The 18,515-nt window shown below is 41.2% G+C and overlaps 2 protein-coding genes across 2 annotated transcripts in view; one reads left to right on the plus strand and one right to left on the minus strand.

Annotated features, from left to right (window-relative positions):
• Positions 1–18,515, plus strand: part of LOC138845934 (zinc finger protein 286A-like) — a 168,343-nt gene that overhangs the window by 104,444 nt on the left and 45,384 nt on the right. The window contains exon 9 of the mRNA XM_070059984.1: positions 17,981–18,079. The gene's annotated coding sequence lies outside the window, so the exon portion shown is untranslated. The remainder of the gene's footprint in view (positions 1–17,980; positions 18,080–18,515) is intronic.
• The window catches only part of LOC127489828 (leucine-rich repeat-containing protein 37A3-like), a 34,543-nt gene that overhangs the window by 4,729 nt on the left and 11,299 nt on the right, over positions 1–18,515 (minus strand). Inside the window, exons 4-8 of the mRNA XM_070061762.1 lie at positions 16,238–16,309; positions 15,543–15,623; positions 9,661–9,732; positions 9,058–9,132; positions 246–364 (exon numbers count right to left, since the gene is read on the minus strand). Coding sequence (XP_069917863.1) covers positions 246–364; positions 9,058–9,132; positions 9,661–9,732; positions 15,543–15,623; positions 16,238–16,309 — 419 coding nt within the window. The remainder of the gene's footprint in view (positions 1–245; positions 365–9,057; positions 9,133–9,660; positions 9,733–15,542; positions 15,624–16,237; positions 16,310–18,515) is intronic.

Below are 18,515 nucleotides of genomic sequence, written 5' to 3' on the forward strand. Positions count from 1 at the left end.
GGTAACTATGTTATTAATATGTAAATTACATAGCAGTAACTATGTTATTAAATTACATAGCGGTAATTGGGAACCTGACTTTCAGCAAGGGAGCAGTGTAGCAATTTAGGGAGTTTAAATCTGAATGAATGAATAAAAATTCAGCAATTAATTACATTGTTACTTTAAACTTGACCCTAAAATTTTAAAATAAGAAATTTAAAACAAATAAAAATTAAAAAAGATCTTCAGGAAGTTCGACTCACGGCAATGTGTCGTATTTGGCAGGCATTCATTGTCACAGTGAAGCTTGACGGTGTTGCAGACAACCTCGATAGTATGTTTAAATTGGCAGAGGCAGCAGGCCATATGGCTGGGTAAGATCCTATGAATAGAGACAGAGAATTAAGTTACCTATAAAGGGGTTCCTTGGGTGGGTCAAACAGGTGAGCCAAGGTGCCAGCAAAGGAGTTCTTGAGGTATGTGGCCAGGGCATTTGGGTAGGAGCCTGGTGTCCAATTGTTGGTCTTGAATATGAGAATAAAGGAAGGAGGGAGAGGTGGCCCAAGGAGGCATAGGCATGGAAGTGGGTGTGGTGTATCCAAAATAAAGTCAACAGGGTGAGCATTGGGCACCATGGATCTGCAGTTTGACTCAGGGGTGTCTCCTTCCAGTTCACAAGTCTCACTGTGGGTTGGGAGTGCACAAGAGGACTTCCCCCAACCTCTAGAGTCCCCTTCTCCATCCCTGTTGGAAGTGTTCACTATTAGAAACTACTCTGGTCCCAGAAAAACGACTGACTGCAGTAATTGTTGGAAAAGATGTGGAGAAAAAGGAACACTCGCTCACTGATGGGTGAGTGAAAGTAATTTGACCAGGCAGGTGTTTAGCCCAGCCATGAAGATGCTGCTTGGGACAAGCACATCCCCTTCTGGAGTGCCTGGCTCCATTTCTGATCCCTGTTTCCTGCCAGGGAGTGCCCTGGGATGTGTCAGGTGGTGCTTCCCTAAATACCCAGAAATGGAAAGGCTGCAACCTACCGTAGGTGTGTGTTTTTAAGAAACTGTCAGTCTATTTTCATTATATATATTTTTAATTTATCATTTCAAAAGTTTCTGTGGAAGGAAGAGAGAGAAACACACACAAACACACACATCTTTTTTTTTTCTTTTTGACAGGCAGAGTGGACAGTGAGAGACAGAGACAGAGAGAAAGGTCTTCCTTTTGCCGTTGGTTCACCCTCCAATGGCCGCCACAGCCGGCGTGCTGCGGCCGGCGCATCGTGCTCATCCAAAGCCAGAAGCCAGGTGCTTTTCCTGGTCTACCATGCAGGTGCAGGGCCCAAGGACTTGGGCCATCCTCCACTGCACTCCCAGGCCATAGCAGAGAGCTGGCCTGGAAGAGGGGCAACCGGACAGAATCTGGTGCCCCGACCGGGACTAGAATCTGGTGTGCCGGCACCACAAGGCAGAGGATTAGCCTATTGAGCCACGGTGCTGGCCACATCTTTTCATTAGGTAGTTTACTCCCCAAATGTCTGCGACATCCAGGGCTGGGCCAGGCCAAAGCCAGGAGCTCAGAAACTAGTTTCGTTTTCCATGTGAGGAGCAAGAACTCAAGTCCTTGGGGCATCACCCACTGCCTTCCAGGGTACATGTTAGCAGGAAGCTGCAGTGGAGCAGAGCCGGGACTTGGATCCAGGCATTCTGATGTGGGATTGGAGTATCCCAGGTAGTGGCTTAACGGCTGCACCAAACGCCTGCCTCATAAACAGTTTAATTTTTATTTATTTTTTAAAGCTTTTATGTAATGAATGCAAATTTCATAGGTACAACTTTAGGAATATAGTGTTTTTCCCCCATACCTGCCCTCCAACCCCCACTCCCGTCCTACCTCCTACTCCCTCTCCCATCCCATTCTTCATTAAGATTCACTTTTGATTAACTTTATATACAAAAGAGCAACTCTATACTAAGTAAAGATTTCAACACTTTGCACCAACCCCCCACCCCACAACATAAAAAGTACTGTTTGAGAACAAGTTTTGCAGTTAATTCTCATAGTACAACTCATTAAGGACAGAGTTCCTACATGGGGGGTAAGTGCAAACAGCTTAATTTCTAATACCCCCAAATTGGAACAACCTAAGTGTTCACAAATAGGTGAATAGATAAACTATGGTAGGTTCATATAATGAAATGCTATTCAGCAATAAAAGGAAATTAACTCTTGGTACACACAACAACAAGAGTGTCTTAGTCATGTTGAGTCATGTTGAGTGACAAAAACTGGTTAGAAAACAGTGCATACTGTTTGTGGTTCCATTTCTATAAATGTGTAGAACATGCATAATAGCCCATAGTAACAGTAAGAAGGTCAAGGTTACATGGAAATTGGATTGGGGAGAGCAAGCAGGGATGGAAGGGAAGAATGATAAAAAGATAAAAGCACAAGTTGAGGTGGCGGGTATTTTGCTGTGGTCATGGCCTATGGTATATACATCTATCCACATAGGTGGTCCACTGTGTCTATTATTTCTTCATCTCTGGAACTACTATGAAACTGCTCAGAGGAAAGAAGGAAGGGAGGAAGCAAGAGAGAGGAGGAGGAAGGGGGAGGGGTGGGAGTGAGGGAGCAGAGGAGGGAAGGAAGGCTAATAATTGAGTCCACATGAGAAGTATGCTGCTTGTGATACCCACATCCTGTATGGCATTGCCTGGGTTCTCGGTGTACTTTTTGTACTATTCTTTACTTTTCTTGGGGGATTGAATTATTTTTAAAAAGATTTATTTATTTATGTTATTATTTATTATTATTTTTCACTCTCCAAATGGCCACAAAAGCCGAGTGGAGTAGCTGGGATTCAAACTGACATTCCAATATGGAGTGCTGGCATCACACGTGGTGAGTTACCTTGCTGTGCCACAAGGCCTGTCCCTAGTAGGTTTGAGTATTTTTAAAATAAAATTGGCAAAAACGCTAACAAAGATAGTTGGTTATCTTATTAAGAATTATTGGAGGCTGTTCAGGGAGATAAAAACAGCCTGTTTAATAGGAGTAAGTCCTCAAGATTATACTTAAGCAGTATAATTTAGTGATTAGGAGTACAAATTCCATCACCAGATTAGGTTCACATCTTAGCTCTGCTAATAATATGATCTTGGGCAAATGGCTTAGACTCTGTTTGTCAACCACCTTATTTTGATAGCACCTACCTCTAATGAGATGTGAGGATCAAAGGAATCAGCATTTGAAATGTGCCTGACACATGTGAGTGTGCAACACAAGTTAGACACTCTAGTTATTCACTTGCAAACCACTACCTGCACAGTACTGATGCTCTCCCACCTTGGGTTGTTTGGGGGCCTTCTCTGAGGCAAAAGGATGACTTTATTAGGAAAACAGAATGTGTATTTCATGGAAACATGATGGCTGTGGGTTGGGGGCACAATGTATAGAGTTTAGATTAACACTGAATATACTTAGTGGGCCAGGCTCTTTCTAACCAATAGAATAACCAATGGTTGAGTTGTTACAGATGACTAATGTTACTTCTTTGGGTCCAGGGAAAGCTTCATATAGAAAGAATGCACTCAGAATGCTAAGCTAGTGTTTTACTAGACTTCAATTCTAACAGGAAATTTTCGTTAAGTCCTTTCTACCCCTAACTTTGTATTTTAAAAACTTTCAAGCCTACAAAAATATCCGAAAGATTGGTGTCATGAGTTTACATGTTCTTTCACTTAGATTCAACTGTTGCTAACATTTTGCCACATTCACTTTCCACGTGTGTGTCTCTATGCACTTCTTGGACAAACCATTTGAGAATGAGCTGTAGATACGATGACCTTTTCTTGCTAAACCTGAAGTCTGCGTCTCCTAAGAACAAAGGCATTCTCCTGCATATCCACAACACTGTTATCACCCAGTCAGCTTTAACATTAACATCACCGTCTATTGTGGTCCACATGCAGGTGCTCTCAGTTGTCCCAAACATGTCTTGGCTACTTTTAAATCAGGCATTGCATTTTATTTTCATGGCTCTTTAATTTTCTTCAGTTTAGAACTGTTCCTTTTTTGCAGTGTTTCACGGCATTGGGATTTTTGAGGCATTCAAATCAGTTGTTTTACAGCATGCACCTCAATTTATCCTTCTAAGACCAATACTGAATATAATCACCAGGGAACATTTATTTTTTTGAGTGGCTAAGATTTTTTTAAAAAGTTTTATTTATTTGAAAGGCAGAGTGATGGTTGGGTGCAGGAGAGAGAGAGAATGAGTGGAGGGAGAGGGAGAGGGAGGGAGAGAGAGAGAGAGAAAATGAATGTGAATAAATCTTCCAGCCACTGGTTCATGCCCCAAATGGCCACCGCAGCTGGGGCTGGGCTGGGTTGAAGTCAGGAGCCAGGATCCAGGAGCCAGGAACTATATTCAGGTCTCTCCTGGGTGGCAGGGGGTCTAGCACTTTGGTCATCCCATGCTGCTTTCCCAGGTTCATTAGCAAGGAGCTGGATGGGAAGTGGAGCAGCTGGGACTTGAACTGGCACTCCCATATGGGATGCCAGCATCACAGACAACTTCACCTTATGCCACAACACCAGCCCCACTAGGGAACATTTCTGGCAGGAACACTGCATCTTGCATAGAGAATGTTGTAGTTTTGCTGCTTACTAAAATGGATGCACTAGGGATGATGTCAGTGATAAACTTAAAATATTTATTTTTTAGAAGATTTTTATTTATTTGAGAGGTAGAGTTACAAACACAGACAGGGAGAGACAGAGACAAAGGTCTTCCATCTTAAGCTGGTTCACGTCCCAAATGGCCTCAATGGCCAGAGCTGAGCCAATCTGAAGCCAGGAGCCAGGAGCTTCTTCCGGGTCTCCCATGCAGGTGCAGAGGCTCAAGCACTTAGGTCATCTAGTGCTTTCCCAGGCCATAGCAGAGAGATGGATCAGAAAAGGAGAAGCCAGGACTGGATCCGGTGCCCATATGGGATGCTGGCACCACAGGTGGAGACAGCCCACTATACCACAGCGCTGGGCCCCAAATCATTATTTTCAAAAATATTGGCAAATCTGGGGCCGGCACCATGGTGCAGTAGGTTAATCCTTCACCTGCAGCTCCGGCATCTCATATGGGCACTGGTTCTAGTCCCAGCTGCTCTGCTTTTGATCCAGCTCTCTGCTATGGCCTGGGAAAGCAGTGGAAGATGGCCCAAGTCCTTGGGCCCTGCACCGGCATGGGAGACTGGAAAGAAGCACCTGGCTCCTGGCTTCGATCAGTGCAGCTCCAGCCATTGTGGCCATATGGGGAGTGAACTATCAGAAGGCTTTTCTCTCTGTGTCTCTCTCTCACTGTCTATAACTCTTATCTGTCAAATAAATAAATAAAATTTTAAAAAATATTGGAAAATCTTTTGAAATTGCTAATGACCTGAGGTATAACTTATTCTTACTAGATAATATTTAAGTATTAAAGACCATTGCACATTAATATGCAATAAAGGGGCCAGCGCTGTGCTGTAGCAGGTTAAGCCTTCACCTGCAGTGTCAGCATCTCTTATAGGCACTGGTTCAAGTCCCAGCTGCTCCGCTTCTGGTCCAGCTCCCTGCTAATGCACTTGGGAAAGCAGCAGAGGATGGCCCAAGTGCTTGGGCTCCTGCTCCCACATGATTCAGAATAAGCTCCGACGCCTGATTTGGCCTGGTCAAGCCCTGGCTGTTGTGGTCTTTTGAGCTAGGAACCAGCAGATGGAAGATCTTTCTCTCTCTCTGTATTTCTGCATTTCTTTTTTCTTCTTTTTTTAACTTTTATTTAATGAATATAAATTTCCAAAGTAAAGCTTATGGATTACAATGGCTCCCCCCCCCATAACTTCCCTCCCACCCACAACCCTCCCCTTTCCCGTTCCCTCCCCGCTTCCATTCACATCAAGATTCATTTTCAATTCTCTTTATATACAGAAGATCAGTTTAGCATATATTAAGTAAAGATTTCAACAGTTTGCACCCACATAGAAACATACCAGGGGATTCCAATTCAGTCCCATCAAGGTGGCATGTACCAATGCCATCTCACTAGTCCCAGTGATCAATTTCTGTTCAAATTGATCATAATGATAGGACTAAGAGCCAAAGGCAGCACATAAACAAGACTAGTGTCTGCAAATACTAGCTGATAGAATAAAAAAGGGAGAGAATGATCCAGCATGGGAAGTGAGATACACAGCAGACCCATAGAATGGCAGATGTCCTAAACAGCACTCTGGCCTCAGAATCAGCCCTTAAGGCACGCGGATCTGGCAGAAAAGCCCATGAGAGTATTACAGGCATGGAAAGCCAAAACACTCTGGCAAAAAAAAAACCCTACATGTATTTCTGCCTTTCAAATAAATAAGTAAGTCTTTAAGAATGCATTAAGGCCCATCGCTTATGAGTCCCGACACAAGTGAGCTGGCCTGCTTTGTCTAAACTCCTGAGGACTTCCAATAATGAACTCCAGTGTAACAATTGCTTTCAGGTTTTTATAGCCTTGGTTGCACATGGCTCCAGAAAATGCTAGCACTTTTCCTGTCCACTGATGGTCAAGTATGAAAAAAGCAGCTAGAACACCACAGCCTTGGCTAACTGAGAAAGCTTGTTGATGATGAGAGCTTTGACTCTTTGGAGAGGAAGGCCTCTCACTGACCTGGGAGGATCCACTGTGGCAGATGCTGCCCAAGGTTGAGGAAGAGGAGGCTAGAGCAGAAACCAATGGATTTGATGATGTGGGAAAGTTAGTCAAGGAGGTGATCTGACAGAAGTGATTAGGGCAGGGTATGCTATGAGAGGCCTTTCCCCATTCTTATCTTGTGGAGTCCGCTCAACTAGCCTTATCATAGTTTCTGTTTAGCTTGTCCAATTGGCAGGGGGGAGGTCACAATGGAAGTTGCAGTGAGTTTATGGTAAAATGTCAGAATAGGGCTCTAAGGAAATCCTTTTTAAAACTTCAAAACTTGAGATACTTCAAACTCTGCATGAAAATTAACTAGAATGGATCATGGACCTAAATGTAACTCTACAGTTTCTACAAGAAAACAGGAGAAAATCTCTGTAACTTTAGATTAGACAATGGGTTATTTGAAAGATTTTTTCAGGAAAGGCAGAATAAAAGGACAAACCATACAAGATAAAAAGTTGCTATAGGTTCACCAACATTAAAAAAAATTAACTTCTACTCTTCAGAAGATACAATTAATAGAGTGAAAGGATAACTTACAACCAGAGAGAAGGTATTTACTAAACATACATCTGAGAGAAAGTACTCATACCCAGAGCATATAAAACACTCTTAAACCTCCCTAAGATTACCATCAAATTACTACATGGGAACAGATTTGAATAGACACTTGGTAAAGATATTTGCACAACAGTATCGTCAGTTATTAGAGAAGTCTAAGTTTAAACTGCAGTGAGTGTACCCAAGGTGCCAGCGTTAGGATGACTGAGTCCCACATTTGAGCACTTGCATTTGATTCTTCACTCTGGTTCCTGATTCCAGCTTCCTGCTAATATAGTTCTCCTGCCTTTCTCTGGCTTGAGTAATTGGGGTTCCTGCCACCTACGTGAGAGATCTGGGTTGAATTCCCAGCTGTCAACTCCAGCTTCAGCCCAGCGCTGGTCATGGTGGGCATTTGGTGAGAGAACTGATTGACTCTCAAGTAACTATTTTTAAATACTAAAAAAAATATAGAGATTCCACTATATATCTACTAGCATAAAAGCTACAGTAAAAAAGTTTTGTTTTTTAACTTATTTGAAAGAATAAGGATATAGGTCTCAATGTGTGGGTCTCCTACATGGGTGGCAGAGACCAGAATACTTGAGTTACCATCGGCTACCTCCCAGGGTGCACATTAGCTGGAAGCAGAGTAGCTGGGACTCAAACTGGGCACTCTGATACGGGATGCAGGCATCCCAAGTGGTATCTTTTTATTTATTTATTTATTTGACAGGTAGAGTTAGAGAGACAGAGAGAAAGGTCTTCCTTCCATTGGTTCACCCCCCAACCTCCCCCCAAATGGCTGCTACCGCCGGAGCTGTGCCAAACTGAAGCCAGGAACCAGGTGCTTCCTCCTGGTCTCCCATGTGGGTGCTAGGCTCAGGCACTTGGGCCATCCTCCACTGCCTTTCCAGGCCACAGCAAAGAGCTGGACTGGAAGAGGAGCAGCCGGGACTAGAACCCGGTGCCCATATGGGATGCCAGTGCCACAGGCGGAGGATTAGCCAAGTGAGTCACGGTGCCAGCCACCCAAGTGGTATCTTAATGCTGTGCCACAATGTCCAGTTTCTAAATGTTTGTTAAAAAAGTTGAAATCTGAGGACTGGGACAACACATGTTGCAACTGCCACTCTCGAACATTGTTGGTGAGAGTGAAGACTGCAGCAGCTACTTGGCAAACAGTTTAGCTGTGTGTTAAACAGTTAAATATACACTTAGTAGGTAATGCACTGTCCTACCCCTAGATCTTTACACCAAAGAAATGAAGACACATATTCACACACAGACCTGCATGTGAGTGCTGCTAGCGGCTTTATTTATAATTGCAAAAAATTGGAAAACACAGTTCTATATAAACTGATGAAATGGATAAACAAACTGGTGTAACTACACAATTGGAATATTACTCAGCAATAGGTAGAGGCAGCAACATGAATAGTAGTTTAATCTCTAAAGGATTATGCTGAATAAAAGGAGCCAGACACAAGAGGCTACACTTACTACATGATTTTGCTTATAAGACACTGTGGAAGGAAAAACTACAAGAATAGAAACAGGATGAGTGGTTTGAGGGCCTGGGTCTGGGGATGGGAGCAGAGGATTGACTGGAAAGGACCATGAGGGACCTTTTTGGGTTGATAGAAATGTTCTACATCAGGAATTTGGTGGTGGTTACATAACCACGTGTTTGCCAAAACTCAGCAAACTTTACAGTGTGAATTGAAATACATAAAAATTATACCTCCATAAGCCTGACTTAAGAAAACAAGTCTACAGACTTACATGGAAATAAACCTAAGAAAAAGATAACTTACAGTTTTTCCAGTTGAAGAGTCATCATGAGGATGTTCTCAACTGTGGTAAGTGGTACTTGTGTTGTTCCCAAGTCTCTGAAGGAGAAAGCCCAAACATTCACGGTATGGACCTCAATAAAAAGATCTGTCCTTAAAAAGGTTGTTTCAGGAAGATGTGGTTACATCAGTTTTGGCTTCTCTATAAAGCAAGACAGCTCAAGAGTTTGTCATGGAGACAGTTCCAGAAAGCCCTGGTTGAAATGACTTTACTATTTGCATCATCAGATTAATGACCTTGGCATTGAAGAGTAGAACCTACACCTTTTTCTGCCATTGTCTTATTTTTCATTTTATACTACATTGACCTCTTTTAATTCTTATTTTTTTCTTTAAAAAAATTTACATCTATACCTCTTTGATTGGGATAAATGGTATTCCTAACATATATTTGCATGTAACACTGTCTCGCCCTGCCAGCTGTCTTTCCCATGATAAATTCTTTCTCAGTTCTTGCCTCAGTCAATAACTTTTTTCAGTAACCTAATTTAAAATCATGACTTTTTAGCCTCAATCTAAAATATTTAACGTTGGATGAAAATAAAAAAGGATTAGTTTAATACTTACAGATATTTTAATGCTGGCAGTTTAAAAAGATACGAATCTTCAACATTTGTCAGAGGATTACGATTGAGATTTCTGAAAAATGCAATGGAATTAAAGTTATCGGCCTTTCAATAAGCACAAGATTGTATGAGAAATTATATTCTTTTTTGTGTAGACATTTTAGGCTTAAAATTACTTTCTGTGTACTTATAAATCACCCTTAGAATTCAAAAAGCACTTGTTCTTTGGGAACTACCCATGTCTCTTAGAGGATGAATGGAGAAGAGAAAGAGAAAAGATACAAAAAATGCATAATAAACAAAAAATATGCAAAAGAACTTTTTAGGTGAAAAGCCTTAGAAGTGGAGCCAGTGTTTTGCCTAGCAATTAACACCCAGATTGGGATACCCACGTCTCAAGTCAGATGCCTGGGTTTGATTCCCAGTTCCAGCTTCTTTTTTTTTAACTTTTATTTAATGAATATAAATTTCCAAAGTACGACTTATGGATTACAGTGGCTTCCCCCCCCCATACCGTCCCTCCCACCCGCAACCCTCCCCTTTCCCACTCCCTCTCCCCTTCCATTCACATCAAGATTAATTTTCGATTCTCTTAATATACAGAAGATCAGCTTAGTATACATTAAGTAAAGATTTCAACAGTTTGCTCCCACACAGAAACATAAAGTGAAAAATAATAGATGATTTTTTAAATGATGATGAAATCAGTTCCAGCTTCTAATTGCAACTTCCTGCTAATGCAGACCCTGGGAGGCAGTGGTGATGGCTCAATTGGTTGAGTCTCTGCTATCTACTTGGAGACGTGGACTGGTTTCTGGTTCCCAGCTTCAGCCTGGGCCTGGCCTAGCCTAGCCCGAGCCATTGCAGGTATTTGGGAAGTGAACTAGTGGACGGGAGCTGTCTGTGTCTTAAAAAAGAAAGACGTATAGAAGTGACCACAATTATAGGGAAGCCCTTTTTTGTGTAGGAAACACTAATCCTGTGTTCTCCATAATTCAAGGTGCTTGCCTTTCATCTTTAGAAATTTTAAACAATCCATGACTTAATTCATTTAGTTGATGGAAAAAGAACCCACGTCAAAACCATACTCCTGTCACGTTCTTCCACTGGTGTTCTCATTTCACATCACACATCTTCACATCACATCACATCACATCATACCACATCATCACATCACATCACGTCACATTGCATCACATCACATCACAGTCTTTGTTACGTTGCTTGTCATCACCTGTTGGCCTGTCAGTCTCCTGGCCTGTTAGCTCCTTGAGGGCAGGGAACATATGTTATTGTCTTTGTTATGCCTGTGTGTGGCATAGTGCCTGAAATTTACTGCATGGTTAATAAATATTTGTTAAGTAAAGAAATCACATTTTGTTTCCATACCAATACAATGAATAAATTCATGTTGTGGGAAATTTCATTCCTAAATGTTGTAATAGATTTTTAAATTTTTTAAAGCAAGCAAAGAAAAACAAAAACAGGTAAAAAAAAAAACTGCCTTTAGTTTAACTCTACTCAAAAATGTACTGTACTGTTACAGACTGTGAAAATAATAATTCTTACAGATGATATTGATTGGGCTGCCAAGCATCTGTGTTCAGCATTCAACACTGGATGTTCCCAATAACCTCTGTGATAGGTATTATACCCCAGTAGCCTATTGTGATATATATTGTGCTGAGTCACAGAGGCTGTGTAACTTGTTGTAGGTCACTGCACTTGTAAGAAGCAAAGCTGGAGCTGGAGCTCAGTCCTGCCCCAGACTGTGTCTAATATGTGTGCAGAAAAGGGTCCAAATATTTGTCACTTTAATCTGAAGCTTGAGATGACTAAATATAGAAGTACTTTGAAAATTTCATCAACCTTCTCAGGATAGCGCTCATGAAAATTAGTTTCTCTTTTTATTCCTTTTCCCTAATCTTATCCCACGATTAGATATTTAGCTCAGAGTCATTGAGACTAGAGATTTAAAAGCATGTTGTAGGTAACATCAGTGGAAACCTATGTAAACAGTGGAGTGAGAACATTTGAAAATTTATCCCTTCATAAAGGGAACAACAAAATGGTAAAAGTGGTCAGAATCAAGTTTTTGATAATTCTGGAAATTTAACCAAAGGCTTGCGGCAACCTGTGGGGCATTTACTCAAGAAAATTGGCTGACTTTCTGTAAGAATAGTGAGATTTGTGTGGGTTTCGTGTATTTAACTTGCCCTAGACAGTTCCTCCCTGGCAAGCTCAGTGGTAGCCTTAAAAATAGGCTTGCCAGCTTATGACAAGAGCCTCGGGTGATGACTGACATAAATAAGAGTGTCAATTGTTAAATCAACAACAGGAGTCACTGTGCACTTACTCCCCATGTAGGATCTCTGTCCTTAATGTGTGGTACTATGTGAATTAATGGTATAACTAGTACTCAAACAATACTTTATACTTTGTGTTTCTGTGTGGGTGCGAACTGCTGAAATCTTTACTTAGTATATACTAAGTTGATCTTCTGTATATAAAGATTATTGAGAATGAATCTTGATGAAGAATGGGAGATGGGATGATTGCAGGTGGGAGGGAGGTTGTGGGGGGAAAAAGCCACTACAATCCAGGAGTTGTACATTGGAAATGTATATTTATTAAATAAAAGTTAAAAAAAGAAACATCTGCTTTAGGAATAGACTGATGTCTTAGTAATATTTGGGTTTAGGTTTTTGGATTGTGGATTAATTTTATTTTTAATTTGTTGCTTCTCAAATTTTTTTTAAATTATGAGATGTATTACTTGCATACTCAAAGTCATATGTAACCACGTGACTATTGGATAATGTTTGACCTTTGTCTAAGTTATTTTGTCTACATTTGAACCAAATCAGGAATTATAATGAGAAAAGAGAAGTATGTGTGAAATGAGCAACAACAACAAAAAAACCTCAAACTCTCCAAAAAAAAAAAAAAATAGCCTGTATGCCCAGTATCAGAGAGAGTGAGGGAGAGGGATAGAGGGACAGAGGGAGAGAGGGAGGGAGAGAGAGAAAGAGAAAGAGAATGAAAATGAATGAAGATGAGCATGCAGAATGAAGCTGAGCTCCTCCAAAGTGCATCCCAGTGAGCTGTCAGAATCTTGGGCCATCTTCCACTGCTTTCCCAGGCCATAGCAGAGAGCTGGATTGGAAGTGGAGCATCCAGGTCTCAAACCGGCACCCATATGGGATGCTGGCGCTTCAGGCCAGGGCTTTAACCTGCTGTGCCACAGCACCAGCCGTGTCTCTGACTTTCAAACAAATGAATAAATCTTAAAGAAAAAAGTAAAAGAACAAAAAAACCCTAAAGCCAATGAAGAGAATACTTTAAGAGAAGCATACGGTGCAGAGGAAGAATTACCTTAAGAGAAAAGAAGACCTCTTGCTACACAGATGAGAATATGGTGCAGATGAAAAGATTATGAGAAGAAAAGTGTAATAGTTGCAGGAAGTGACAATGTGAAAACTTGTGAACCCTTACAAAACACCCCAAAGGGCAGACCTGAGTTGTTCTCTTCATCTGTAAGGTTTATGCTTCTCTCTGAGTTTGGGGAGATGCTGTTTGGATTCCAGGACACACCACAGAGGGAGGACTGTGCCAGCAGTGTGCAAATGCAGGTGCATCCACAGCTTGCCTGAAGGAGGCGATGCCCGTGGCTGACCTTCAGTGTACGACCACACCCAGCTCACCTACAGTGTCAACAGTGGGGCGAATACCCGAGGAGGGAGAAAGCCTGGACTCTCCTCCTAGTCACCCCCAGTGCTTGTGAGCAACAGACGAGTGAGCATGTGGGTGTGCTCTGTCTGGGTAAGGGAGCCCCTCTCTACACTCTAGAGTCCTTCCACTACTAAACTATGAAACTTGTATTGTGAGGACCAATGAAGTGCCTAAAACAATTTTTAGAAAGAAGCCAATGAGTTAAGACTTAATGTACATGAATGAAGCAGAAGAAATAAAGTATACTTAATGTTTAGAATTATCAATTACTGCTGATTTTCCATAATATATTTCATTTCTGATTTCACTGAAAGATTTGATGAGTATTACTATTCGAAGAGAGTTATGTCACTGGTAAGCTCTTGGCATGTCTTTGAGGTGGATTTCAGATTCACAATAGACTGATCCTACCACACTGCTGTTATACACAGAGGCTTCATTCAGAAGAATGTTTACTGGGCTGCATGTAGTACGTGCAAAGTAAGGGTGAATGCAGATTTTGCTGAGCGTGAGCCTAACCTAATTTGGGGAATCCCTTATAATGAAACATGCAGAATTATGAATATAAAAATTGCTCCAGCCCCTCCCAGGACCTTGGAAGGGGCACGTGCAAGCGTAAAGCCTTGAAGCTTAGGCTCCAGTTCATGATGAATCCAGCTCAGCTGGAACTCTTTTCTGGACTCTGTAATGCAGTGAACAGCATTGTTTTCACTTTAAAAACCCTCGTCTTTGGTCATAAGATCACTGGTGTCTTCCTGGGGCAACGGGGATAGCAAAAGTTTCCTTGAAGCAGATTAGCTTTGTCTAATAAAAGAATATGTCCCCAAATAAAGGAGACCAGCTCCCAACACACACTTGGTGTATTACAGCCATTGTGCCAATTTTTGAAGTAACCACGAGTTAGATATGTTCAGATCGCATGATAAGAGGATTAGTTGCAAATACCAGCTAGCTCTGGTTTTTGCATCACCATGAAGCAAATGCTTTTTTTCTTTGGCTTAAGATGGACACAGAATCTTGAGATAAATGAACTGGTGCCTCGTGCACTGTGTGCCATTCCTAGCTCTGCTCCTACTTTTTCAGCTCCTCTCTCTGGCCTTGCTGCACAGATGCTAGCATGGCTGTCACTCATTTTCCCACCAATGTCCAACTTCCCCCTGCTGGCATGAAAGTCTCTGGAGACAAAGCTTCTGTCCTGTTCCAATTTGTACCCCCAGCACTTAATACAGCACCTGGCACTCGGTGGGCCTGGCACTCAGTGAATGTTCTTAAATGAATTCATTACTTTTCATATGCTGTGATTCCACAGATTTTCTCCCTGTGTTGCCTACAGAAAACTGTACTGGAACTCGGCCCCTTAGGAGGGAATCTAATGGAATGATATATGTTGAGGCCATTTTTACTGATGCTACCAAAACCACTTGGTGTAGGGGCTCCAGGAGCCAGCTCCCGGTGTGTGGGTGAAGTAAAAACAGACTCTCAGTGTTCTTCCTCAAGATCTGCAGGCACTGTTGGTCCATCCTCAACACATCCTAAAACCTTCCATCATAACCAAAATGAATTGTGTTTGGCTGGGATTCTGAACCACAGAACAGGTGGATAGTCTTTCAACATCAGGTTTAGTGGAGAATCTGTATCTTGAATCTAAAATTCCCTTGGGCCATTGAACATCACAGAATTGTTGAGTTGAAAGTGAATAAAACTCACTTTCTGTTGCAGTTTAGTCAGGACAAAATATGTGGGATTAGGCTAGAGCAGTGTATTTTTTTATTTTTTTTAACACTACAGTTTAACATATATGCCACTTCTTCCTATTTCAAAAGTTATTAGTATCCACAGATAATTTATAAATTGAGAGCTAAATACATTTTGGAAAAAGCTTATGATCTGGGTGATGGGGAGAGACGTGCCCTTTGGCTGGGTCCCAGGAATTATTTTTGCATTAGGATTTAAAAGCAGGTAACCCTGAGAAAGCACCAGAACCTTTTTCTCCCAGAGTACTTTGTGTTAGATTTTTGGAAAAAAAAATGGAAATGAAGACCTTCTTTGCAGAGTTTATATACAGGGCTTAATACCCAGATAACCATAACTGTATACAGTTTCTACACATAAATGGTTTTTAAATATGTATTCATCATCTATTTCACTTACACATTGTGCAAAAACTGCATTCCATGCCACGCCTGAAATGTCCCAAAGCTCAGTTCTGTCAGTAAATTGCAACCAAGATTTCTACAAAAAAAGACACAAGTCAAAGAGAATGAAGAAGAAAAAAAGAAATATTTTCAGAATACTCTTCTTTCAGGAGTGATTCTAATTTTTATAGATGAAACAATACTTCCACATTTTATCTACACACTAAAGAATTTACTGGTACTGGAAGATTTGGTTTCTGAATTATACTTGCACATTTACATTAAATTTCATCATATCATTTTCATATTACATGACATACTTGTACTGTGTGATCTTTACTTCTCTGGAACAGAGTTTCACAACTTGAATGCTATTGACATTTTGGACTCGATAATGCTTTTCTTGTGGAGGTTTGTCCTGTACATAGTGGGTGGCTTAACAGCAGGCTGGTCTTAGCTCACGCAGTGTCAGCAGCACGTGCAGGGCTGCAAGCTGTTACCTGAATGCAAAATCATGTTGGCTGAGAAGCCCTGCTCTGTGGGATTCACTCTGACCTTTGTACCTGATAGTATTTTTGCTAGAGAGGAAAAGGACCTGTTACAGAATTTTAGCAACCTTCTACTACAAATGTAAAGTAGAATCTTAACCCTATTTCAAGGTGAACAGTGAAGATTTATTAAAATTCCAAATGTGATGAAATTATAACTTACATAGACTGCAAGAAAGGGAGTGACTCAAATGCACGTCTTTCGATAAACTCTATTTTATTGCAGGATAAATCTCTAGGAAAAGGAAAACATTGCCTTGGTTAGCTATTAGCTATATAGTCAGTGGGGATAATAAAATTTGCATTTGATAATGGTGGATATGCAGTTTTTACCTAAACTGTAAAGCTTTGGACTTGTATTTGACCCTCTGGAGATACTACCCCTTCTTACAACCTCTCCTAATAGTCTCACTGTTAGAACCTTCATCAATGACATACACAACTCTAGATCTTGATAGATTGTGGTGGTAAACTTTCCTGAGAGCAGAATTGATTAGATGAACTTTCATAGTCTTCATCCATTTGAAACAAGGAGCAAAGCTGTCATCTCCATTTTTAATGTCTAATATTCCAAAGAACACTCACAATTTTATACCTTTCCTGGTTTACTCCTAGTTTTCTAACTTCATTCAATACCAGAAAAAAAGATGCCCTTTTGAATCATTTGAAATGAAATTGGTTCTCAAATTAATTCATGATTTTCAACTGATTCAGAATTACACTTTCTGTCATACTAAAGGAAATTTGTTGCTTGTTGCTTGATAGTCCATGAAAGCCATGATAGAACCGTCAGAAAACAGCACGACACTGGATTCCCACTTGAAAACACTCTTGGTGGTAGAGGACTCTTACTTCCACTGATTACAATTTGACCCTCACTTTTCATCTGCAACTCATCTGTTGGTGGCTCCATCTCTAGAATCTCCTTCTCTCCCCTGTCCCACGCGCAGTCACCAGTGGGACTTGCCCTAAGTGACTCTCCGAGGCCAACATCACTAGGTGCTTACAGAAGAGGCAGATTCTCAGCCCTGTTCTAGACCGACTCAGGCAGTTACTGTGGGGGTAGGGTTCAGAGCCCCAGGTAACTGTGGTGCAAGCTCAAGTCTGTTTTAGAGCACTGCTGTGACAGCATGGTTCCCCGTGGTGACTCTTGCTCAGCATTCAAAGCCTGGAAGACCTGGCTTCACCCTCCAGCTTTCCCTGCATCTCTGTGCCTCAGAAGCTTCCATGTTTTCCCTTTCTCCCACGATATTCTCTCCAAGATGTCTGATGATGCCCACTGCCCCCTTGGAAGTCCTGTTCAACTGGCATTGCTCCCTGGTACCATCGTCCCTGACCCAGCCCAAAGTCTTCTCCCTCTTCTGGACTCTATATCCATTTCTTTTAATATCGTTACTTGTGCCTTCCATTTCCCCAGAGCATAAACTTCTTGAAAGCATGGATTTGGCCTTGCTCACCTACATTGCCCACTATGTTTAAAACTGACTCATGGAAATAGACTCAGGTGTTTATTAAATGAAGGAATGGTTGAGTAGGTAGAAGAATGAAAATTGAATTTTTAAAAAGCAGTGTGGTTTTATTATTCCCTGGTCCCTCTGCAGCACTCTGTCAGCTACATAGTGCTTATTGGGTATTGGTTTGAGCTTGTGTATTTGTTTCCCCTGCAAGATTGTGAGCCCCTGGGAAGGTGGGATCCTGTCTTACTCATTTATGTGTCTCCAGTACTAGGCAAAGTGTTTGGCTTTCTCTTTCAGCTTTAAACAATTGATTGGCATTTTGAAAGTGAAGTAAATACGTATGCTAGCATAAACTAATTAGGCTACAAAGGATTTTCCAGCAGAAACAATGACGGGCCTATTCTACCGGCAGTAGTTTCATTTGTTTTTCTCCAAACCATGTTTGCAAGGTTCCGGAGCCCAGACGGCAAAGGTGCTCAAGAGGAACCATGCAGATGTGGTTGTCCCCGTATGGCCTAGAAGTTCTGATCATCATTCAAAGGAGTGTTGTGAGTATCACATGCTATGTTCCTTAAGCCTTGTACTTTTGAGACAAGAATCTATTTGCTGAAGAGGCCCAGTAATTAGCCCAATAAGGATTAATGATGTGCACTTCCCAATATTATGTAGCCATTGTTTTAATTATCTATTTCCAACATGGGTATAATAGTTCCTTAATTGAAATCATTAATGCCAAATCTGTTCTCTTGGTAGCTTAGTATTCTTGATAATATTGTTTATATAATTTTCCTGTTTATCAAGTCACTTAATGGCTAAAGGTTAACTTATTCAAGATTAGATCATCTAACAACTTTCAGTTGACGGCATTCAAATTAATGTTGTTGGTTTATGTTTTCTTCCCTTTGTTGTATTAAACCAACTTGTTCAAACCTTGCTTGTAAAGGCCAGATGATAAATGTTTGAGACTTGGTCGGCCACATATTG

The sequence above is a fragment of the Oryctolagus cuniculus genome, chromosome 17, assembly GCF_964237555.1.
Source record: "Oryctolagus cuniculus chromosome 17, mOryCun1.1, whole genome shotgun sequence".
NCBI lineage: Eukaryota > Metazoa > Chordata > Mammalia > Lagomorpha > Leporidae > Oryctolagus > Oryctolagus cuniculus.